At 42.5% G+C, this 18,995-nt stretch overlaps 1 protein-coding gene across 8 annotated transcripts in view; it reads left to right on the forward strand.

The window, feature by feature from the left end:
- The window catches only part of ATE1 (arginyltransferase 1), a 145,757-nt gene extending 128,602 nt beyond the window's left edge, over window positions 1-17,155 (forward strand). For 7 of the 8 annotated variants that reach the window (XM_077779530.1, XM_077779533.1, XM_077779534.1 and 4 more), the window contains one exon: window positions 16,765-17,155. In XM_077779530.1, the coding sequence (XP_077635656.1) occupies window positions 16,765-16,943 (179 nt within the window). In that variant the 3' untranslated portion in view covers window positions 16,944-17,155. Of the gene's footprint in view, window positions 1-4,574; window positions 4,739-16,764 lie in introns of all 8 variants that reach the window. The other variant, XM_077779531.1, reaches the window with a different exon arrangement.
- Window positions 17,156-18,995: the final 1,840 nt, after the last annotated feature.

Here is an 18,995-nt window from a genome sequence, read left to right on the forward strand (position 1 = left end):
GGAGGTGCTCAAAAAATGAAAAAAAAAAAAAAAAAAAAAAAAAAAAGATCTTTTGGGGTTAATGCAGTTAGAGGGTATGGGGAGGAAGGGGAGAGGTGCTGTCATCTACTGACATGTATCTGAGCTCGTTCACTAAATTTGCATAATCCTTGTTTATAAAATAGTGTTTTCAGAAAAGTCCAATGGGATCGAGTGATTGTAAGTTGAGCTCTGTTTTTTAATGTGTCTTTTAAAAAACACTCTGTTGGGGCACCAGGGTGACTCAGTCAGTTAGGTATCCAACTCCTGATTTTGGCTCCAGTCATGATCTTGAGGTTCATGAGTTTAAGCCCCACATCGAGTTCTACACTGACAGCATGGAGTCTGCTTGGAATTTTTTCTTTGCCCCTTCCCCATTTGTACTCTTGCACATGCGTGTGAGTGGTGCACACACACACTCTAAAAACAAAACAAAAATACCCTGTTGTTAAATCCATTATTGCGAATCCTTTGACAAAACAAAGGCTCTTTTGCAATATAGCTAATCAGCTACTGTGTTATATTGTCATTTTTAAAATTAGGATTTTTGAACATGTTTTCCTAAAGCACTCAAACTGCATTCAAGAAAGCAAGGAAAATCAGAAGGGACCATTTGGTTTATTTGCACTTTCTGAATTTGCCTGTGGTGCTAGGGTTTGCTCTGAGACCATAGACCTGGCTTTAACCTCAAACTGTAGTCCTTTCTTTCATAACTGCACACATCTGAAAATACAGTTGACCCTTCTGAAAATACAGAAATTGACACTTCTGAAAATAACACAGGAGTTAGGAGTACCCACCTCCATCCAGCTGAAAATCAGCATGTAACTTTTGACTCCCCCAAAACTTTACTAAGAGCCTCCTGTTGACCAGAAACCTTACCAATGACATAAATGGTCAGTTAACACATAATTGGGATGTTCTGTGCATTACGTACTATATTCTTACAATAAAGCCAGCTAGAAAAAAATTGTAAGAAAATCATAAGGAAGAGGAAGTACGTTTACAGTCCTGTACTGTATTTATCAAAATAGTCTGCATGTACATAGATCCATGCAGCCCAAACTTGTATTGTTCACAAGAGCATTAAGTCATCTGGGAGATTCGAGTCAGCAAGTAACAAATAGATTTCATCAGACGCAAATGTGGACTAATGAAAGCAGAGCAGAAACTCTGGAAGAACGTGGTACAGTCCACAGACTGGCAACCCAAGGAAGGGATAGAAAGAAGGACCTAATAAGACGAAAGCAGAAACGGCAAAACTGCATACCTGTACAGGGTGAAAGAGAACATTTCTCTCTCTGAGCAAGAGGATAATATACCAGAAGCAAATACAGCAAAGCTTCTTTGGTTGAGTTTATCACCTTGGAGAAGGGAGTTTGCCCTCTGGAAGTGGGTTGCAGTCTCCAGTCTAGCATCCAGAGCTAGAGTCAAAACACACTCTGTGTTTATCCCCAGTGGATTGGGGACCAACAGCCTACAGGCCCTTTGAACAGCATCTAAATAACTCCTAGCTCACGGCTGCCTCACAAGTGTCCATAAGTGCTGCTTAAGTGGTTGACTTTGGCCGTGGTTCACTGCTGGGTTTGGGCCCGGAGTCCTCTCTTCATACAATTCATCAGTTGAGCCCTGCCAGTTCTCAAAAGATCTGGAGCTTGAGTATTCTCCACACCGTGTCTTTGTTTCTAAAATTCCTGGTCTCTCTGGAGAAGCAGACATACACTGGTCTAGGACATGAAGCGTGAGACACAGCTTCTTCATTCCAGATGGACTTAGGTTGTGTGTGACGGATTGTTTACAGTCAGCATCATTTCTGTACGTTTTATTGTGGCTAATTAACAGGAGTTTTATGAAGATGTCAGATCCCATTCTTGTTCTGAAAACAGATTAAACAGAGCACAGCTTACAGCAACTGTGACCTGATTAATTTCAATATTTATTGCATATTCCAAAACAAAATAATCCAATGATTTAATTTGAGAATTCAGACACTGAGTAATAAACATGAGGTACTAATTAACAAGAAAGCTGATAAAAGCTGGATACGTGCTCTGAAGATCTGTCTTCTGTTGCTCGTCTAGAGTCTGAGATCAGCACCATGAACCACAGGCATTTACTAGATGCCTACTCAGCACTGTGCCTTCTGTGTCTTTTCACCATCTAGGGAATGTGGTGCCTGGGCCTTGAGCCTACAGAGAAGTATAAGGTTTGCTTCTCGCCCTCAAGGAGTATGCTGTCAGGGTGGGAAGGCCGTCCACATAGAAAATGACAAAGAGCAACCAGAAAATGGTTCCTGTAATAAGTTTTTTTTTTTCTTCATTAAAAACTTTTGAGGGGCGCCTGGGTGGCTCAGTCGGTTAGGTGCCCAGCTTCGGCTCAGGTCATGATCTCACGGTCTGTGGGTTCGAGTCCTGCATCGGGCCTTTGTGCTGACAGCTCAGAGCCTGGAACCTGCTTCGGATTTTCTCTCTCTCTCTCTCTCTCTCTCTGCCCCTCTCCTACTCGTGCACTCTGTCTCTGTCTCAAAAATAAACATTAAAAATTTTTTAAACACTTTTGATGTGTTAATTAGCTTGATTGTGGTAATCATTTCACAGTGTGTACATATATCAGAATAGCATGATGTGCACCTTAAGTATATACAATTCTAATTTTTATTTGTCAAGTTTACCTGAACAAAGCTGGGGGCGAAAGCACCATTTTTAAGTGGTCATAATAAAAGAAAAAGCTAAGTGGACATAAAGTGCCTCACAGGGACAAAATTGCTGAGATTTTTAAACTGCGTTTTTCTAAGCAGAGCTGACCAAAGTATAAAAAGTGCTGCTTGGGTTTTCCTTATTGCTAAGTTTTCTTAAGTACTGAGCTTATTGCTCATTCCATTTTAGTCTCTGAATTGTGAGAACAGATAGAAATTACTGAAAATATAAGATATTTTCATTTTTTTTAAAAAGAAAAACTGAAGAGTTACATTTTCCTCCCACTGTTTTCCATCGGGCCCTGCAGAAGAGATGCAGGAGACCAGCGCAGTCAGGATTTTAAAAAAAAAGAAAGAATTACATTGTCTCTAATTTGCCTAAAAGATCATGGAAACTTTGATGATAGCCATTAACTCCATTCATTGGCCTTTGCGTTCACACCATTATTTGGGATTAAAATCTAAAGCACGTTTTCAAGTACAAAAAAGCTTTAGGATTGTAGGAGAGCCAGATTACTGTGGCTGCTGAACATGGGCCAGGGGGAGAAACTGCTTCTCTGCTTTCTTCTTACCTGCACTTCGTTAAGCATGGTTCGTAACCTAACTCCCGCCCTGTATGGAAGACACCGTTCCTTCCCATTCTTGCCAGCATGGGTCTTGTTTCTGTGTTTGTTTCAGCTGTTCTAACAGGTGGGTAGCAGTGTCTCACGGTGGTCTTAACTTGCATTTCCCTAATGGCTGATGGACATCTTTTCATGTGCTTATTTGCCATCCATGTTTTCCCGTCGGTGAAATGTATCCGCATGGCTTTTGTACATTTTTCTAAAGGGATTGTTTGTTTTTATATTGTTGAGTTATGAGAGTTCTTTATAGGGCCGCCTGGGTGGCTCAGTCGGTTGAGCATCCGACTTCAGCTCACGTCATGATCTCATGGCTTGTGACTTAAAGCCCCACATTGGGTTCTGTGCTGGGAGCCCAGAGCCTGCTTCGGATTCTGAGTCCATCTCTCGCTCTGCTTCTCCCTTGCTTATGCTGTCTCTCTCAAGAATAAATAAAACATTAAAAGAAATTTTTTAAGTTCTTTATATACTTTACTTTTTTAAAAAGTTTATTTAAGTAATCTCTATACTCAACATGGGGCGCGAACTCATGACTCTAAGATTGAGAGTCACATGCTCTTCCAACTGAGCCAGCCAGGCATCCTCTCTTTATATACTTAAAAAAAAAAAAATTTTTTTTTTTTTTTTTTTTNGGAAGAGAGAGAATACCCAGCAGGCTCTGCACTGGCAGCAGCTGAGGCCAACATGTGGGCTCGAACCCACCAACCACAAGATCATGACCTGAGCCGAAAGCAAGAGTCAGATGCCGAACCCACTGAGCCCCCCAGGCCTGTTCTGTATAAGTCCTTAGTGGCTAGTTTTTTCATTCTTTTCACAAATTGCCCCAGAGCAAACGTTTTTCATTTTAATACTGTCCCAATTTATCATTTTTTTCTTTTACGAATCATACTTTTGGTTTCATGTCTAAGAACTCTTCAGTAAGCCCCAGGCATCAAAGATTTTTCTCCTGTCAGTTTTATGCTTTCACATGTAACATTTAAGTCCGTGATTCATTCTGAGTTCATGTTTGTTTGACCTGTCCAGTTTAGGTCAAGAGTTCGTGTTTTGGCTGTGGTATTTGTGAGAAAGGCTCTTCCTCCACCAAACGGCTTTTGCATCTTTGTCAGAAATCAGTTGGCCGTACTTGTGTGGGGCTGCTTCTGGATTCTCTGTTGTGTCCCACAGATCTGTATGTATGTCTCCCTGTATGAATACTACACAGTCTCTCTCTTTTTTTTTTTTTCTTAATGTTTATTTTTGAGAGAGAGCAAGAACACGCCTGAGTGGGTTGGGGCAGAAGAGAGGGAGACAGAGAAGCCAAAGACTCCACGCTGTCCTTGCAAGCCCTAACGTGAGGCTCGAACCCACCAACCATGAGATCGTGACCCGAGCCGAACTCAGACGCTCAACCACCTGAGCCACCCAGGTGCCTGCCCCTGCAGTCTTGATTACCAGAGCTATGTAACAAGTCCTGAAATTCGGTAGAATGATTCTTCATCTTCATCCTTTTTCAGAACTGCTTCAGCTCTCCTAGCCCTTTTCCATACATTGTAGAATGATCTTGCCTATATCCATAAAGTTACTTGCAAGAGCTTTGTTAGCAACTGTGTTACATCTCTATATCAGCTTGGAGAGAATCAGTATTTTTCTCATAAGTCTTTCAGTCCATGAAATGGACCATCTGTCCATTCATTTAGATCTTTGATTTCTTCCATCAGCATTGTGTGGTTTCAGCATGCAAGTCCTATACATGTTCTTTTAGGTTTACAGGTTAAGTATTTTTCCAAGTGATTATAAATGGTGTGGTTTTTTATATTTCATGATTTCCCCATGTTCATTGTTAGTTCATTGCAATACAATGGGCTTTTTATTTTTTTATTTTTCTTGAGTTTTTGAAAGTTTATTTTTTAAGTGTTTACTTAAATTCCAGTTAGTTAACATACAATATAATATTAATTAGAGTTGTACAATATAGTGATTCCACACTTCCATACAACAATATGTGCTCATCACAAGTGTACTCCTTAATCCCCATGACCTATTTCAACCATCCCCCCACTTACCTCCCCTCTGGTAACCATCAGTGTGTTCTCTGTAGAGAAGGAGTCTGTTAGTTTGACTCCTTTCTCTTTTTTCCCTCTGCTCATTTTTTTTGTTGTTTTTTAAATTCCACATATAAGTGAAACCATATGATATTTGTCTTTCTCTGACTTATTTCATCCTCATATATATAATGAAATATTACATATATATACATACATCTGGTGGAATCTTAGTCACCAAAAAGTATGAAATCTTGCCATTCGCAATGACAGGATGGAGCTAAAGTGTATTATGCTAAGTGAAATACAATGGGCTTTTTAAAATATTTATTTTGAGGGGCGCCTGGGTGGCTTAGTCGGTTAAGCGTCCGACTTTCGCTTAGGTCATGATCTCGCGGTTCGTGGGTTCGAGCCCCGCGTCGGGCTCTGTGCTGACTGCCAGCTCAGAGCCTGGAGCCTGTTTCAGAGTCTGTGACTCCCTCTCTCTCTGACCCTCCCCTGCTCACACTGTCTCTCTCTCTCTCTCTCTCCTAGAATAAATAAAAAACATTTTAAAAAAATAAAATATTTATTTCGATTGTGGCAACATATACACAACATAAAATTCACCATTTTAACTATTTTTAAGTGTATAGTTCAGTGGCATTAGGTACATTTACATTGTGTGGTATCACCACCATCCATCTCCATCCAGAATTCTCGTCCCATCTCGAAACTCTGTACCCATCAAACACTAACTTCTGTTCCTTTCTCCCCCAGCTCCAGGCAACCATAACTCTAATTGCTGTCTCTATGAACTTGACTCTTAAGGCCTTCATAGGAGTGGTATCATACATCATTTGCCCTTCTGTGACTGTGCCTTCAGGGTTCACTCATGTTGTAGCAGATATTAGAATTTCCTTTCTCTTTAAGGTAGAATAATATTCCATTGTATGTATACACCCCATTTCGTTTATCCATTTACCCATTCGTGGACACTTGGGTTGTTTCCACCTTTTGGCTGTTGTAAATAATGCTGCTGTGAACACGGGTCTCCAAATATCTCTGAAACCCTGCTTGCTGTTTTTCGGGGTATATGTCCAGAAGTGGAATTGCTGGATTGTATGATAATTCTAATTTTAACGTTTTGAGGAACCGCCGTGCTGTTTTCCCGGGGGCCACCCGTTTCACACGCCCAGCAGCCACGCACAGGTGCTGCAGTTTTTCCACATCATCTCCGACACGTGCTGTGTTCTATTTTTTTGCCAATAGCCATCCTTGTGGGAAATGTTATTTTGTTGTGGTTTCTATTTGCATTTCTTTAATGATGCATCTTGCCATGTGCTCATTGGCCACCTATATGTTGTCTTTGGAGAAATGTCTATTCATGTCTTTTGCCTGTTTCTGAATCAACTTATTTAGGATTTTTTGTTGTTGAGTGTTAGGAGTTCTTTATATCCCAGATACTAATCCCTTAGCACGTATATGTGATTTGCAGCTCATTTGATTGTTGTATATTGATCTTTATCCTGTGACTTTGTGGGCTCACTTGGATTTCTAGGAGGATTTGTTTTACAGCATCTTTGAGATTTTCTGCATAGACAGTTATGTGATATGTAAATAGGGACAATTACATTCTTTTCCTATCTGGGTGCATCTGCATTCCTTCTTTTTCCTTATTGCATTGGCAACTTCCAGCACTAGTTTGAATAAAAATAGTGAGAGCAGACATCCTTGCCTTGTTTCTGATCATAGGGGGAAAGTGTTCCTTCTTTTTCAAGTTGAGGAAATCCCCCTCCAGTCCTAGTTTTCTGAGAGTTTTTAACATGCATGGTTAGTTGTGAATCTGTCAGATGTATTTTCTGCATCATTTGACGTGACTGTGATTATTTTCTCTAAACTGTTAATATGGTAGATTATATTGGTTAGCTTTCAAATACTGAATCAGCCTTGCATACCCAGGTAAATGCAACTGCTGAATTCTTGTTTGCTAACATCTTGTAAAGGGTTTTTGCATCCATATTCATAAGAAGTACTGGTTTGCAATTTCCTTTTCTTGTGCTTTGTCTAATTTAGGTTCCTGCTTTTATTTTCTGCAAGAGGTTGCATAGAATTGGTGTGTTAATTCTTATTTAAATGTTTGGTAGAATTCTCCAGTGAGACCATTGGAGCCTAGAGATTTCCTTTTTTGGAAATTAATTACAGATTCAATTTCTTCACTAGTTATAGGGCTATTTACATTATTTCATATTGGGTGAGTTGAGGCAGCATATGTTTTTTGAGATTATACTCAGAAAATTGTCTTCCTTGCTGGGCTGCTGCTTTCCTGGACCTTTGGTTTGAGAAGGAAGATTTTTCTTGTTACCTTTTTTTTTTTTTGGTCCCTGTGTATTGGCTTTTCACGGTCGCCAGCTTTTCCAGGATTCCCTCTGGAATACGTGAGGCAGAAAGAAATCCCGGGACACTCCCACCTATCGTTCCTCAGGCCTTGGAGTCCCTACCAGGCTGCCTTTTCCCTCACGGTCTAATGTCTTCTTATGTTTTATATATAATGTGCAGGGCTTTCTGTCCTCCTTAGTGTGGCAGTGGGGAAAAGTAGGTGTACCTCATCTTCCTGGAAGTGGAAGCCCTCCTGTCTTGTCTTAATTTTTTTAAAAAAGGCAGGGGCAGCTGGGTGGCTCAGCTGGTTAAACGTCCGATTCTTGATTTCTGCTGAGGTCATGATCTCATGGTGGTAAGATCGAGCCCCACTTGGGGCTCCATGCTAGGTGTGGAGCCTGCTTGAGGTTTTTTCTCCTTCTACTCCTCTCCCCTATTCATGTGTGTTCTCTCTTTCTCTCTGGGGGAAAAAAAGTCCGGAGAACTATTTTTTTTACTACTTAGGAATGTGTAAACTATTACTCCTATTTTAGCTGCACATTTACAGCTATACTAGGAAGAACAGTAAACATGCTACTGGTAGTTAATATGCAGCAAATGAGTAATTGAGAAAATCTGGTTTGCTACCTGGTAAAAATCAAACCTGATAAAATCTGATCCAAGTTTTGCAAAATGTTTATTTGTATCACTAATACTACTTACTTTATCAACTCTGAGATTACAACGAGTTGTAGGTTTAAAAATCCAAAAGAAAACCAGATTTCCAAATCCTAAAGCTGTGACAATAAAAAAGCACCTCCGTGACCCTTACTCCTAATGTTGTGATGGTCTTAAACTGACTTTTAAGGAACCATCAGTAATCAATCTCTCTGTCTCTCCTTTCATCTCTGTTAATATATTGGGTTTGTTGTTGTTTTTTTTTAAGAAGAATTTATTACTGAGAAGGTTGTCATGATTTTTTTGGGGCGCCTAGGTGGCTCAGTTGGNGATCAGTAATCAATCTCTCTGTCTCTGCTTTCATCTCTGTTAATATATTGGGTTTGTTGTTGTTTTTTAAGAAGAATTTATTACTGAGAAGGTTGTCATGATTTTTTTGGGGCGCCTAGGTGGCTCAGTTGGTTAAGTGTCTGACTTTGGCTCAGGTCATGGTCTCTCAGTCCATGGGTTCAGGCCCCATGTGGGGGCTCTGTGCTGACAGCCCAGAGCCTGGAGCCTGCTTCAGATTTTATGTCTCCTTCTCTCTCTGCCCCTCCCCCTTTGCACGCGTGTGTTCTCTCTCTCTCTCTCAAAAATAAAAAATTATTCTTAGGAATAAATTTAACAGAAGTATAAAATTTACAATCTGAAAAATACAAAATATTATTGAAAGAAATTACAGAAGACCTAAGTAAATGGAAAATATGTGATGTTTATGGATTGGAGGACTTAATATTGGTAAAATGGCAATACTCCTCAAACTGACCTACAGACTAAATGCAATCCCTATTAAAATAACAGCTGGTGGGGCACCTAGGTGGCTCACGTGGTTGAGCATCTGACTTCAGCTCAGGCATGATCTCACAGTTTGTCCGAAAGAATAGTCCAAGTGAAATAACTAGAAACATTATTCCTTCTAGATTATGAAAATGTGTAATTCTCCCCAATTTTGGATTCCCAAAGCAATTTTTTGAGCCTCCCCCCAAGTGAACTTGACGAATTAGCTGCTGAGCGGAGTTCATTTCTCTCATGTGTACCATGCATTCAATTCCCTTGCCCAGCCCTTTGCTCCCGACACTGAAATCTGCCTTTCCCGGATTCTCCCCCTTCCCCACAGTGATCAAAACGCTTGTTAACACCTCTTGTCACGTGAAGATATTCTAAATCATATTTGATAGTGAACTTCCCAGAGTTGAGTTTGGTTTCAGAGTTGGGTTCTTTCATGTCTTTCTTCACAATTTCACATTCTTCCTGTCACATCACAGTTTTACTCAGCTATATTTAGCATCATTCATGTGGCCACGTTTGCCATCTATACAGCCATCTTCCTGAGAAACTGTAAAGTGTGTGACGTGTTTTCATGTTTATGAAACAATACTATACCAATAAATCATGAAGTTAAGAAAATAGACTGTTTCATGGTTTTCTGGGAAGACTAGATGTTATGAGAATAGAGAATGAGTGAAATCCCCATAAGAAGTGAAGCTGTGGTCTCTAGATTCTTTTCCTTGCAAAGCACCTGTGATGTGCAGTTCATCTCCTGTGGATAAAAAGCTGGGGGAAAATCAAACAGTCGTCACCCATCATGACAAGTTTTCCTTGAAGATTAAAACATCATAGATTTAACAGCGTATTTGTATTGCCGGTGATCAGATGCTCAGCTCAGAGAGTTTGCAGAATTGCGTTTGGTTTTTATCTGACAAAATTGTGACCCATTAGAGAAAGAAAAGGTGTGAGAGGCCCTTGTTGGCACCCATTTCTAAGACCTGGCCGCGTCCCTCAGATGAGGTAGCAGATGCTCTTGAATCTCAGAGTGCCTTACTTTTCTAGTCAATTTGGAGTCCCCTCAAGAAGAGGCCTGTTGTGCTGTGTGGAGTTAGCTACGTGGGGTTTTGTCTACCAGCACTGATGGCCCTTCCCAGGCAAGTGATTCAGGATGATCACAGCTTTGTGAGGATTGGGGAATGTGGTTTTTTTTATTTTAACAAATAAATTATAACTTATTTTTAGTGTTGTAAGAATCTGGCAGAATGTTCCTTGTTTAAACAGGTTTTAAGTTGGTTTTAACAATAATAATATGTGCTACAAATCAGAATTCGCCTTCATGGCAGATGTAACTAGTGATAGTTGTTAAACTGAGAAAAGTGAAAAGTGAGTTGTATTTTCGCTATAATGATAATCAGTTGTTTCTGAAGTTTAATACGGTGTATCCACCGAAAGGGTGATTGATATGACTCTCTGGACTTAATTTAAGGTATGGATAGAATGTGATCCGAAACTTCTAATGTTTAAATGTATCCTTTAAAATTGTTAAACACTGGTAACGTGGATGGAAGGTTGCTGAGGAAAAGAGAGTGGGAGAGAAAGGGTTCTGTGTGGGGGCTGACATCGCTCTATTTGTTTATTTCTAGAGTATTTGAGTTTGTACAAGGATTACTTTAAGTTTTTATTTAAATTCTAGTTAGTGAACATATAGTGTAATATTAGTTTCAGGAGTAGAATTTAGTGAATCATCAGTTACATATAACACCCCGTACTCATCACAAGTGCTTATTATAATGCCCTCTTAATGCCCATCCCCCATCTAGCCCATCCCCCCACCCACCTTGCCTCTAGCAACCCTCAGTTTGTTCTCTGTTGTTAACAGTCTCTTATGGTTTGCCTCCCTCTCTTTTTTTCCCCGCTTCCCCTAAGTTTATCTGTTTTATTTCTTAAATTATCACATGTGAGTTGAAATCATATAGTAGTTCTCTTTCTCTGACTGACTTATTTCACTTAGCATAATACACTAAATGGCAAGATCTCATTCTTTTTGACAGCTGAGTAATATTCTAATATATACACATACCACATTTCCTTTATCAGTGGACAGACATTTGGGCTCTTTCCATAACTTGGCTACTGTTTGGCGAACAATTGCTGCTATAAACATTGGGGTGCGTGGTACCCCTTCAAATCTGTATTTTTGTATCCTCTGGGTAAATGCCCAGTAGTGCAATTTGCATAACTTTAATGACGTTTAAAAAAAGATTAAAAATTTTAAAATTAATGTGTTTATTGAATATTTGTAATTTTGTTGATGACTAATTCCCAGAGAATTCATTGAGTTAGTTCCAAGTTACTGAAATACTAGGTTTTTAAAAATTTATAAAAGTGTATCTTTCCTTAGTTTCTCTTACTGATGCCTTGTGGCTCTGTTGGGTGTGTCCCACATCGGCTCAGGTCATGATCTCACGATTTGTGGGTTCAAGCCCCACGTCGAGCTCTGTGCTGACAGCTCAGACCCTGGAGCCTGCCCCGGATTCTGTGTCTCCCTCTCTCTCTGCCCCTCCCCTCACTAGTGCTCTGTCTCTCAAAAATAAATACACATTAAAAAAAAAGTTGATATAAATTCAACATGATGGTGGGGTTTTTCCTAATCTTCTACTTTTATTTTTATGTGTCATATTAGCAAAGGATAAAATTAGAGTGACATTCGTTCTAGATAAAATAAGATGATGGCATATCAGATCTTATATTTTTATTTGCTAGAATGTTCCATTAGAGTTTGGACCTTAAAGTGTGTTTTTCCTAAAATATTTTAGGGTAAATGTTTAAATGGTTACACATCGTTTTATAAATATAGACATGTGGGGCCACGAGTGAACGGTCAAAGAATTCTTGAGATGTTTTCAGTGCAAAAAGTTTGTTTTATGGGGACAGGACTGGTGGGCAAGAAGAGCTGGTGGCTATATGCTCAGTTGCCAAGGGAGAGGAGGTATGCAGCAAGTAGATCATAAATGTCTTCTGCAGTTTTCTGCTCATAAAACCACTTTCACAAGATTTCTCTGGTGCTTTATCATTCAGCTCAATATTAACTCTCGGTGAGACGTCTGGGCAGTCAGGAGACCCTTTAAGAATGCAGCCGCCCGCACGCACTTGGTGCTTATCGGAACTATGCAGGCCATAGGTCAGCCTTCTGGGCTAAAGGTGAACATTTTTCTGCTGCTGTCCCTCATCAGACGGGATTTAAAATTCCAATTTAAAAAATTCAAGGTTTTAGATTGAGAAGAGTTTGTACAGTTTTGCAAGTGTTCTTGCTCTCTCCTTTGCTGTTCTCAGTGATCTTTATGAGTTTTCTATTTGTATTAGACTCTGCACATACTTGAATCTACCTTCCTCCTGCTATATTTCTAGCCAAGTAATGGAGTTAGTTGTCTGTGTTGCAGTATGTAAACATTAAAATGCCTGAAATTGGTGCTCCTGGGTGGCTCCATTGGTTAAGTGTCCCAACGCTTGATCCCCACTCAGGTCATGATCCCATAGTTTGTGAGTTCAAGCCGTGCATTGGGCTCTGCACTGATGGTGTAAAGCCTGCTTGAGTTTCTGCCTCATCTTCTCTCTGCCTCTGCCCTGCTTGTGCTCTCTCAAAATAAATAAATAAACAAAACAGCAAATAAATAAAATGCCTGAAATTGACATCAGGGATCCAGGTTGCTGCCTTTTCCTTTGCTTGTCACTCAGCCTGCGAAGGGGTGTGGTAACCTAGTAGATGTTAAATATCTCATTGTGTTAGAGTATGTGGATTTTCTGCCTCAGCTGAACAAGGCAGTTTGTTAAGAACACATACTTGGAAGCTGGCGTGTTCAGCCAGGAGCAGCAGAGCCCTTGCAGGTACTTACAGCCGAGAACACTGAAGGCAGGGACGTGGTGCTAACAGGGCCGTTCCTCAGAGCCAGGCAAGGCTCAGAGTGACTCCGAAATGAGCAACGGCTGGGAGCCCCCGCCGCCCCTGGGCCACACCAAGGCTACCAGTAAGCTGGAACCTTGGCAACTTTAAGAGCCACTGTGGCTGCGGCCAAAATAGAGCCAATGAAGAAAGAGGAGAGGTTTTAGGGAGAGCCCCTGGCTGCATCCCCTCCTGCCCAGCCTCCTGCAGCATGGAGCCACCAGGAGAAGCGGGGAGGGTGCGGTGGTGAGGGGGCACAGGCCGGGTGCGGTGGTGAGGGGCGCAGGCCAGGTGTGGTGGTGAGGGGCGCAGGCAGGGTGCGGTGGTGAGGGGGCGCAGGCAGGGTGCGGTGGTGAGGGGGCGGAGCCCTTCTGCCAGCTTCTATCTTCCTCCACCTCAATCTCGGAATGTGTCCCAACTAAAGCAAAAATCTAAAACCACACGAGCACTCGGTCCTGCGGATGTGAGGGCTCCCTTTCTCCGTGTGCCAGTGCGCCTTCCCAAGCTGGGTTCCCAGCGGACCAGCGCCTTCCCTGATGGAGTAGAGTCCTTTGAGGGTAATAGTGCATGATGAGCATGCGTCTCCCTAGGACCGGTTTCTAAACAGGTGTAGGAGGCAGGCAATTTTGGAACGCCCTAACTCTGTCACTTTCTGCTGATTGAGATCAGCCAGCCTGTAAAATGGGATCTCTTTCTCTTTTAGATATTGGAAGAGTAGTGTTACTTCTGTCTTGTCTAACACTGATCCTGGGTGATTAGAATACACAGCAGAGGAAACTGCATCAGTTGAGGAAGAATAAACATTGAATTGTTGCTTCCATTACACAATAAAAAGGGATGCAGTGGAATCCAGGCATTCAAAAACATAGAGCCTCGTGTGAGGTGGGCATCCAGAAAATGCCGAATATTATCACAACTCTGTTGTGAAAACGGTTACAACTTTTGTGATTTGACTGAAGAAGTTTATGGCTGCAAGACGCTGAGAAATCTTCTAAAACAATCTTTTTGGTTCGTAGAAACAGAAACCAGCATTTCCATTTGTCATGTTCAAAAGACCCACACTTAGCAAAATAAGATGCCTACATCAACCTTAAAAACAACTTTTTTAAATTATAAAAGCCTTATGCCAATTATAGGAAATCCAGAAAAGTGGGGGGGGGGGGCGGTTCTCACACTGTGAAAAGGGCTCCTGTAACACCGCATCCGGAGAGACTCACTCGTGCCGTCACAAGTGTGTGCAGAGCACCTCTGGTCAGGCCTTGACCCAGACGTGGAGGAGTGTTAGTGGCCACACAGCCACAGTTCTCTGATTGGGATTCTCATAGGACTTTCAGTGGAAAAGGAAACAAGCACTAAAGAAGTACCTATGTCAGGTGGTGGCCCGTGCCATGAAGGGGGCTCAAGGGGAGCAGGGACACTGTGTCACGGAGTCAGAGAAGGGCCTCTAAGGACCAACATTTAAAGTAATCTGACGAGGTGAGGGAGAGCCGTGTTTCTTCTGGGGGGAAGAAGGGTTAGCTCCAGGTGAAGGAGCAGAGAAGTACTGTTCAAAGGCTGATACGTATTTGCCCAGACTTTTCTGGGCATATACTAGGCTTATAATAAAAAGAACAGTTGTTTACACTGTAGTTCCTTTTTCCTTTCACTTACCAATCTCTCTTCCTTTGTCCTTTTAATAGCTATGTAACATTTCATTATATGGAGATACCTTAACATATTTAACCCATTTTCCAAGGATGAACATTTGGGTTTCCAGCTTTTCAGTATTTCAGGGAGTGTTGCTGTAGACAGCCTTATGCGCATATATGAACACTGGCATGTGTGTGTTTCTACAATAGTGCTCAATCCACTTTAAAAGTCTTGAAAAAATATCAGGGCTCCTGGGTGGCCCAGTCAGTTCAGCGTCTGACTCCTGATTTTAACTCAGGTCAGGATCTCATGGTTCATGAGATCGAGCCCCATGTCAGGCTCTGCACTGACAGCGTGGAGCCTGCTTGACCTTCTCTCTCTCTCCCTCTCTCTCCCTCTCTCTCCCTCTCTCTCCCCTTTCTCTCAAATAAACTTAAACAGAGAGAGAAAATACCAATGCACAGGTACTCAGTCTTCATTCGGATCGAANCTCTCTCCCTCCCTCCGCCCCTCCCCCTCCTCTTTCTCTCAAATAAACTTAAACAGAGAGAGAAAATACCAATGCACAGGTACTCAGTCTTCATTCGGATCGAAATTAGGATCTCTGGGGATGGGTTCCAGGCTTTGGTTTATTTTTAAAGTCCCTCGGATGATCCCAGTATGTACTCAGAGTTAAGAGCCGCAGCTGTAGGATGATTCATGGAAGTGGCCTGGCCGAGTCCGAGAGAGAAGACAGTGTACGTCGCAGTAGATACCGTCAGCCTGGCCCCTGTACCCGCTGGGACTAGGAGCAGCTGCCATTAATTGAGACCTAGAGTCAGTTGGCTGAAACAAGGGAGGTTTTTTCCGTATGAAGTTCTTTACATGGGCAGCCCAGGGCCGCCCTGGTGCCCTTACCCCACGGAGTCTCCGGTGCCCGAGCTCCTTCTTGCTTTAGTCTTTGTCGACCTGAGAGAAATCTCATACGCTCAAGTCCAGAAGGAGAGAGGCTGGCGCTCCTGCCGTGACGTTCATGGCGCGGGCAGCAACATGAGGGAAGCGTCGAAAAATAAAAGCGGGAGAGGACGCAAGGCCGGCTGCTCTTTTCTAAGACTCCTAGAAACTTCCACAAAACACTCCTGCTCATATCCTGTTGGCCAGAGCTTGCTCACGAGGCCGTGCCCGGCTGCACGAGGAGCTGGGAAACAGGCTTTCCTGCAGGCGACAGTGTGTCCTGCAGAAACCAGGGGCTTGTTTCTGTGAGAACAGAGACGCGAGCACGGCGGCCGCGGCCACCCCTGCCACGTCCTCCACGAAAGCCTGAATCTGCCCGCGGCCCCCGGAGCCCGCGTGCCCAGCGCCCTGAGCTGCTCGGCTCCAGTGAGCCACGCTGGAGGGATGAGAACCTCAGTACGTTGGCGTGGGGAGAGCGGCAAGGTCAGGTCAGTCAGTTCAGACCCAGGAAAGATGCTAGAGAGCTGTGAACTTGCCCGCTAGGAGAAAGTAATGTGCTGAGGACCGGCTGTTTAACTGCCTACACTTCTCTTCCTGATGTTACAGCTTTCACAGGGAAGGGAATTTATTACCTTTCATCAGGGCATTTATTTACTGACATACTTAACATACTCAGGTTCATCTTAGCCTTCATGCTGCACACACTCTTGTTTAAACGTACGGCTCAAGGAGCACATCTTACCACATAATTATTCAAATTAGACATTTTTATTTTTAATAGTTAATTTTAAGAGCGAGCATGTGAGTGGGGGAGAAGCAGAGAGAGAGAGAGAGAGAGAGAGACACACAGAGAGAGACAGAGAGAGAGAGACAGGCTCTAAAGCGGGCTCCAGGCTCTGAGCTGGCAGCACAGAGCCGGACACCGGGCTCGAACCCATGAACCACGAGATTATGACCTGAGCGGACGTCGGACACCCAACCGACTGAGCCTCCCAGGTGCCCCACAAATTAAATACTTTTAAATTCGAAAATGAGAAGTAGCTGGACATGTGACTTTCTTAATGAATATTTTCTTTGTTACTGCAGTGGATGAAGGTCGCAGTAAGGACCCTGACCGTCTGCAGGTGTTCTACAAGAAAGCCATCATGCCCTACGGCGTGTACAAGAAGCAACAGAGAGACCCGGGCGAGGAGGCCGCTGTGCTGCAGTATGCGAGGCTCGTGGGGCAGCCGTGCTCCGAGCGGATGCTGCTCTTCCGGAACTGAGCCCCCACCGCCGCCCTCCCGGCCCTGGGCACCTGCCTTGTGCCCGTGACACGTCCCTCAACCCCCACCCCCCGGTACGTGCCCCTCCCTCCGGGGACGTGCCGGCACTGCCCACAGATGAAACTTTTTTGACGATTATATGGCTTTTCTAAAATATTTTGTGGCAATGTATTTGTGAGACTCTCATGGTTAATATAAAGATTTTAAAAATACGTTGTGACCTAGCCTCTTAATTGGGGTTTATCACTTTTGGAAGTTTGTTTTATGAACAAAATACAGTATAAACTTCTCGTGTTACTCTTTTGAAAAGTAAAATGAGTATGTGGATCTTAAGTCATTTAAATCACCATTGTGCTTTTTTGGTTGAAGAAATTACAACAGACTCTTCTCAGATCCATTTAGCACATTAGTTTATGCTACAAAACCTTACGTGTGGGGGGAGGGTAGGGAGTCTGTCTCCTCGCTTAGAAAACGTCTTCTCAGGAGAAGGAGACTGTGTTGTATTCAGTGTTCAGTATCAAGTTACTGCTGAATGGTATGTAGTTAATAGAAAACTCAAAAAAAAAAAATACAAACATTGAAGAAAGAATATCAGATGGATGTCAGACAGTCCCCATTCTGTCTAGTGTTTTGACGGGATTTGTTTTCCTACAACAATTGTTACTCTCCAATAACCATGCTCTCAAAAGTATCCCACTTCGGGCAGCAAAATATACGACTACCCTAGTTGGGTATATGATTTGCTCTATTTCTAAAAAATCAAGAAGTGAAGTTTTCTTTTTTTTTTCTTTTTTTTTTTTTTTGTAAATATTGTGCTCCTGCCTTGGCCTGAGACCCATCAGAACTCAGTAGACACTAAATATTTCATTCCTTAGAACTCAAGACACTTACTTGTCTTTGGTTGCTGACTAAAAGCTAACTCATACTGGACTACTTGTGTAGTTATCTACCTGTATAGCTAGCCGTGCCACACATCACATGTAATGACGCACAGGAATATTGTGACCCCTGTTCCCGGGCAAGAGGTGAGCAGCCCATTCCTTGCCCTCTGATTGGCGAGTCACAGAGCAGACGCTGCACTCAGGAATTGGAGGCAGAGGCTAGCTTCTTTCTTCCCTCTCACTCTCTTGTTAGCCAGTGTCCCTTGGCCACCACCGTCAAGATGACCGGCACTGTGCTGGGAGGGAAGAGGAGATTCATAGTAAGAATTGAGTTGCATTGGAGACCGCGAGTGACACAGGATGGTGGCTTCCTGTGCTCTTTCCCAGCTCACCCCTCCTCTGCTGTCAGCTGCTTGGCCTCTACATTCACTTCATCCCCCATTTTGCCTCTTTGCTAGTGCCCTTTTTAAAAAAAGCGTATTACAGAAGTTAGTACTTGGAAACCCACTTCTGATTTTAAACTTTTCTCCTAAGTGCACTGATTTTAGATAAAACGTTAGGAAATAATTTCAGTTAGCTAAGGGAAAGATGCTAAAACAATGATTTTAAAAAATCACATGTCTAGAAATTCAACATCTAAATTGTGTATTCACTCAGACGGGGTGTGTGTGTGAGATGTGTGTGTGTGTGTCTATGTCTGTGTAATACCTACCCTGTGCAGGTACTTTGCTAACTGAAGATAGGGTAGCGAGGAAAGCCATTTTCTCTGATCGCATGGGTTTAGCATTCTTCTGGGATTTTGTTCTTCAAAATAGTCTCCCAAGAGTATTTGATAGATTCATATTTGGAACTGCCTTCAGAGTCTATAGAACTTTTTTTTTCTTTTTCTCTCTAAAATGAAGATAGCTTGGGCATCTAGGTGGCCCGGTTGGTTAAGCGTCCGACTTCAGCTCAAGTCATGATCTCATGGTCCATGAGTTCGAGCCCCAAAGTCGTACTCTGTGCTGACCACTCAGAGCCTGGAGCCTGCTTCAGATTCTGTGTCTCCCTCTCTCTGCCCCTCCCCAGCTCATGCGCACATGCATGCGCTCTCCCTCTCAAAAATAAACATTAAAAAATAGTAATAAAATGAAGAGAACTTAATTTTTTAATGATGACAAAATGGTACTCA

The sequence above is a fragment of the Crocuta crocuta genome, unplaced genomic scaffold (genome assembly GCF_008692635.1).
Source record: "Crocuta crocuta isolate KB4526 unplaced genomic scaffold, BGI_CrCroc_1.0 scaffold138, whole genome shotgun sequence".
Classification (NCBI taxonomy): Eukaryota; Metazoa; Chordata; class Mammalia; order Carnivora; family Hyaenidae; genus Crocuta; species Crocuta crocuta.